General features: G+C 52.9%; 1 protein-coding gene across 1 annotated transcript; it reads left to right on the forward strand.

The window, feature by feature from the left end:
• Window positions 1-1,487: 1,487 nt before the first annotated feature.
• LOC133274016 (inositol 1,4,5-trisphosphate receptor-interacting protein-like 1) lies at window positions 1,488-4,402 on the forward strand. The gene has a single exon (XM_061462762.1). The coding sequence runs from the start codon at window positions 2,112-2,114 to the stop codon at window positions 3,609-3,611; it is 1,500 nt and encodes a 499-aa protein (XP_061318746.1). The 5' UTR covers window positions 1,488-2,111; the 3' UTR covers window positions 3,612-4,402.
• The last annotated feature ends 1,598 nt before the right edge of the window (window positions 4,403-6,000 follow it).

Genomic DNA, 6,000 nt, shown 5'->3' on the forward strand with positions numbered 1-6,000 from the left:
GAACATCTTCCTTATATCTAACCCAAACTTCCCCAGTTTTAGTTGGAGTGCAGGAGGAGTTAGAAACCTGTGTTAAGTCAGGAGACTATGATCTGGTGGCAATTACAGAGACGTGGTGGGACAGCTCACATGACTGGAATATAGTCATGGAGGACTATGTGCTTTTCAGGAAAGACAGGCCAGCCAGGCGGGGTGGTGGGGTTGCTCTTTACGTGCAGGAGCAACTACAATGCACCGAGTTCTGTCCAGGGACAGATGACGAGCGAGTTGAGGGTCTGTGGGTGAGAATTAAGGGGCAGGCGGGCAGGGGCGATACTGTTGTGGGTGTCTGTTACAGACCACCAGATCAGGGTGAGGAAGTTGACGAGGCCTTCTACAGGCAGCTGAGAGCGGCCTCACAGTCACAGGCCGTGGTCGTCGTGGGGGATTTTAACTTCCCCGATGTTTGCTGGAAGGACCACTCAGCAACCCAGCCACAGTCCAGGAGGTTCCTCCAGTGTATGGATGGTAACTTCCTCCTGCAATGGTGGATGAGCCAACCAGGAGAGGAGCGCTGCTGGATCTCATCCTCACTAACAAGGAGGGTCTGGTCGAAGCGGTAAGGGTTGAGGGCTGCCTTGGTTGCAGCGACCACGAGATGGTGGAATTCAGGATCTTGTGTGGTAGGATCAGTAGAATAGCAAGTAGAATTGCAACCCTGGACTTTAGCAGGGCAAACTTTGCCCTTTTCAAGCAATTGCTAGGGGAAATCCCATGGGCAAGGCTGTTTGAAGGTAAAGGGGCCCAAGATAGTTGGTTGGCATTCAAGGATTGCTTTTTCCGAGCTCAAGATCAGAGCATCCTGACACATAGGAAGTCAAGGAAGAGGGCCAGGAGACCTGCGTGGCTAAGTAGGGAATTGCTGGGTATGCTCAAGTGGAAGAGGAGAGTTTACAGGTCATGGAAGGAGGGCTGGCCACTTGGGAGGAATATAAGGCTGCTGCTAGAGGATGTAGGAAGGCAGCTAGGATGACTAAGGCCTCCTTTGAATTAAACTTGGCGAGAAGGGTCAAGGACAGCAAAAAGAGCTTTTTCAAATACATGGCAGATAAAGCTAACACCAGAGGCAATGTAGGCCCACTGATGAACGGGATGGGTGCCCTGGTGACAGATGATTTTTTTTCTGACAGCGGCTTGAATACGAAAGGGACCTTGGGTGGCAAAAAAAAAAGAAGAACTTGATCTCTGCTTCCAATTTTTCTGATAGATCCCTTCCTAATAATGATTTTGGGGTATTTGGCATATATAAAAATTTATGCATTCCTTTCATTTTACCCATTTTGCATTGGAGAGGTTGCATGCATGGTAGCTTCTGTTGCTGGCCTGTCGCCCCAATCACATTTAAAGGTTCATTATCGATGAAAGCTAACTGTTGATTTAACACCGCAAACTTAGCCCCGGTGTCTGCTAGAAATTCTACATTTGTGTCTTCCTTCCCCGGCTTCATTATAACCGGGGGACTGGCCGGGGTTCAACCCTCCGGTCCCCCCTGTTCTATTTCTAATTCAGCAAGGCATGGGAGGTGTGTCCCGGCAGAGGTCCCACCACTCCCAGGAGTTGCAGGAACCGGCTGCATTCAGGGAATAATTTTTATTGTGTTATGGAGATCCTGCCTTTCACTCCCCTCCAAATTCTGCTTGCTAGCTGGCCCGCGGTTGTGCGGGCGGGACTGCGGTGTGCCCACGGCGCCTGTAACAGCACAGGGGACGCGTCACAATGGGGGATGGATATGAGGGTGCCAGCAGGCAGCATTGGCACAGGCCTGCCTGAGGCAGCAGTGAGTGCGCGCGTAGGGGGGAGGCTGGGCTGGAGAAGGGCAGGGGCAGAAACGTGGGCCCCTGGGGGTGGGTGCTCACCCTGCATCGAAACCCTAGCTGCGAGCGCCTTGGGCAGGGCACGCTGCTGCTGGCACCGGGCCTGGGCGCAGGCCTTGCTGCCCCCCAGCTGCCTCGTTCCCTCTCCTGCCTGTCAGCAGCTCTCTGCGCCTCCTGTCTGCGCTTCCCCCGCCACCAGCTCCCTTCCTCCTTCCCTCCCTCCCAGTCCCACTGAACTCCTTCTTTCTCCTGCAGGCCATGGGTCTCGCAAAGCTCTTACTCTGGTTTCTGGAAGGCATATTCTCGAACGTGCACATGGTCGGTGATGAGCTGGATGAAGCCACACGTGAACTCATGCAGCAGCATTTGGAGATGCTTATCGAGGAGATGGCTCGGATGTTGCAGGAGCTGGAGCAGCAGCAGGTCGAGGAGCTGAAGAGAATACAGCAAAATGGTGTGACCTGGAGTGGCCTGCTCTCTGCTGACTTGTGGAACTGGACGTTCTGGGTGACCGCTGGCTTCCTGCTCCTCCTGATTGTGGGGCTCTGGTGCTGCTTTAGCAAAAGAAGCCCTGAGGTGGGCAGCAGCATCAGCAGTGAAGAGGAGGAAGACAGTGAAGAAGATGCCTCTAGTGCCGAAGATTTGAACACGTACATTGCAAGGCGCAATGAGTGGTCAGAGAACGAACTGTGGGACCAGAGCGAGTGGGTGCTTGCAGTGGTGGAAAACCTCCTCTTTGCTTGCCAAGGGTCCATTTCCTTGTCAAAGGGTTTCTTGCCGGAGCTGGGACCAGCCATGGGAGTGGGCAGCGCCTTTGATTGCTGGAGTCCCCAGGACGACGAGCCTGTCTACCGTTTCCTCGTGCCCCTGACACCCCCCCGTGGCCACACCTTCCGCCTGGAGCCAGGCACCGTGGCAAAGGAGTCCCGCATCCGTGTGGAGCTGGAGTGCATGTGCACTGCTCAGCAGACGGTGGGGGGCATGCGGTGCTTCCTTCACAACCCCAAGGAGCAGCTCAGGAAGAAGCAGAAGCCCAGCCTCCTGCACACCCTCTGCACCAGCTCCTGTCTAGATGCGCAGAAAACTGCGCGCTGGTTCCAGGATTTGGTGAGGGAAAACAAGGCAATCTTGCGTCTGTTACGTTCACGTTACTGCCTTCTGACCGTGCTGCCCTCCAGACGCTCCTGCAAAGTGGAAATTGAGCATATCTCTGGGATAACCATGCTCATTGAGATGAACTTTGCCGTGCAGCTGGACAACTCAGACATCTTCATGAGCAGCCAGGCGAGAGAGGGTGTCTTCAGCCCAAGCACAACGTGGACACTGACCTGCGCCTGGGCAGAGGCAAAGTTCTTGTGGCTGATGTTCGATCAGACCCCAGATGACACCTTGCTCAGCTGCCTGCATCTCTGCAACCGCATGCTGGCGGGCACAGGCTTTTCCCGCTATGCCTTGAAGACAGTGGTGATGCACCTCCTCACCACCACACCCCTGTCAGGCTGGCGCAGCACACATTTCCTGCAGCGGCTGAGTGACATCACGAGGTACCTGCACCGCTGCTTGGAGGAGAATCGCCTCAACCACTTCTTCTTTGGGAATGAGAAGGTTCCTGAGGAGATCGTCTTGCCCCCAGCCTTGGAAAGAGCCGAGCCATTCAACCTCTTCCAGCATCTGGCGCAGGATCCGGCTGCCCACGAGCAGGCAATGCGTGAGTTCAAGGAGCTGCAACATCGGCTTACAGCACAGCTCTTCTTCTAGGGGCACTGAAAGTGGTCTTCATGCAGAGAACCGTGTTTGCAGAGTTCACAGCTGAGGACAGATGAGGACCACCTCATGCAGGAGGGAGATGACGGACAGAGTGCAGGCTGCTGCAAGGAAAGGAAGAACCTCGTGCAGTGGACCTCTGCCGAGAGCAGCAGCATTCTCTTCTGGATGGTTTTGAGATAGCAGCCGTTGAAGACTACAGCGGCGACAAAGATGACTTTCCCCGTGCTTCCTTCTCTCACTGGCTGCGGCCAGAATGGCATTTCACATGGGCCAAACTCTTGGTGGCAGCTCTGGCTGTGCAGGCACCAAGCGAGAGGCACCGCTGATGTGCCCCTGTGTGTTCACCGGGGTCTGGACGGAGAATCTACGCATGCTGGACCCTCCCCGGGGAGCTGGTGCCCCAGAACTGAGCACGCTGGGCACGGAGAACACGCTGCTCTATCGGCAGTGGGAATTCCTGCCTCACCTTTCTTCCACAGCAAAAGCACGCTCTGGGGAGTGGGACCCAGATGCAGCTGAAGAGCCCACTGGAAAGGAGCCTGGCAACAGTGACTCCTGTTGCTACCTGGACAGTGAGCTCCTCCCTCTTTGACAGGGCCCATTCCCTCTGGGAGCTTTCTCTTGTGCAAAGATACCAATAAATCTCTCATGTTACACCCAAAGAAGCACAGCTGCTATGAGGGTGTGGGCTGTGGAAAGGGCGCTGCTTGATGGTCAGGCTAACGGGGGATGTGCTTGATGGTCAGCTCCACAGAATCACAGAATCATCGAATCAACAGTAACAGCTGGAAAGGACCTTAACATACTTCAGTTCTAAGCCCTCCGCCATGGGCAGGAACGCCTCACCCCAGACCATGTCGCCCAGGGATCTGTCCAACCTGGCCTTGAACGCTGCCAGGGGTGGAGCATTTACCACTTCTTTGAGCAACCTGTTCCAGTGCCTCACCACCCCTAAAGCAAAGAACATCTTCCTTATATCTAACCCAAACTTCCCCAGTTTTAGTTGGAGTGCATTAACCCTCGTCCTATCGCTACAGTCCTTGATGAGGCGTTCCTCTCCAGCAATCCTGTGTGCTCCCCTCAGATACTGGAAGAGTGCTGTGAGGTCACCACGCAGCCTTCTCTTCTCCAGGCTGAACAGCCTTAACTTTCTCAGGCTGTCTTCATATGCGAGGTGCTCCCTCTTTTCCTTACTTCATCTAGCTGCTTTGAGAAGTAAACTACAGCCCTTATATAGGGTCCTATATTTTCAGCTAGGACCCCTAGGGCTATGCCTTGTCTCTCATGTGAAAATAACCAAAAGGGTTGAACAGCAAAGGGGTATTGTGGAAAAAAAATGAAACATCATGCTCTGATCCCGTATTTTAAAATACAGCCTATCTTCTATCTCATATTCATATATATGTATACACACACACACACACATCTATATATATATACACAGACACAGAGAGAGAGAGAGAGATCATTTCTTAGTGCATGGACCAATCCCTGTAAAGCTGCTGAGTTCATCCAATCCATGATGTCGTGCTCCATCTCCTGTAACAGTCTTTCAGGGCAGGAGAGACGGTGTGCAGTGTTGGATTGTTGTCTGCTGTAGACACCGCGGAAGTCGTCCGGTCACTGCTGAGCTGGTCTGGTTTTGTCAAAGGCCATTCTTTGTTGTGATGCTGGTTGGAGGGAAGTAAGGGCTAGTCGCTGGTGACCTGAAGACATCTGGTTGGCGAGCTATAGAAGTGCTATATAGCAGGCAACAGCATACAATTGAGTTCATTGACTGTTTTGCCCCAAAATCAAATCCCCTTGAGGTCCACATCGGACTTCCCCATCTTCCCACATTACCCACCAAGTATATCTGGGTCTCAGAGCAAAAGCAATCCCACGAGTGGGTTTGCCTTTACCTGAAGCAGGAGTAACCCAGGCTCTCTTCCCCAGCAAATTCTTGATGTGCACTACAGGAACTTTATCCCTTTGTACAGTATGTAAAAGTTCTGACTGGGCTGGGCCAGCCCTGTTGGCAGATCCTCTGGTGTTGACCAAGCAGGTGGCCTTTGGTAAATGTTTATCCCAGTGTTTGAAAATCCCACCACCCATTGCTCTCAGTGTAGTTTTTAAGAGCCCATCTTGCCATTTTATTCCCCAAAATTAAATCTCCTGTGTAGGCCCCTTGACCTTACTCTGTTTTATGGCAAAACTGGCTTTCAGCAGGATATGGATTATTTTCCTCCCTTTCTGAAAGACTTCTTCTGCTGTATCACCCCACACAATAATGTCACCAATGTATTGCAGGTGTTCTGGAGCTTGTCCCTGTTCCAGTGAAGTCTGGATCAGTCCATGGCAGATGGTAAGGCTGTGTTTCCACCCCTGGGGCAGTCGGTTC

The sequence above is a fragment of the Pezoporus flaviventris genome, unplaced genomic scaffold (assembly GCF_033815535.1).
Source record: "Pezoporus flaviventris isolate CSIRO_AGI_PZ_B2104156 unplaced genomic scaffold, CSIRO_AGI_Pfla_v1 ptg000035l, whole genome shotgun sequence".
NCBI classification, from domain to species: Eukaryota; Metazoa; Chordata; class Aves; order Psittaciformes; family Psittacidae; genus Pezoporus; species Pezoporus flaviventris.

What these genes read in the sequence shown, in the direction of transcription:
- LOC133274016 (XM_061462762.1), top strand. Translation starts at nt 2,112, where the DNA reads ATGGGTCTCGCAAAGCTCTTACTCTGGTTTCTGGAAGGCATATTCTCG.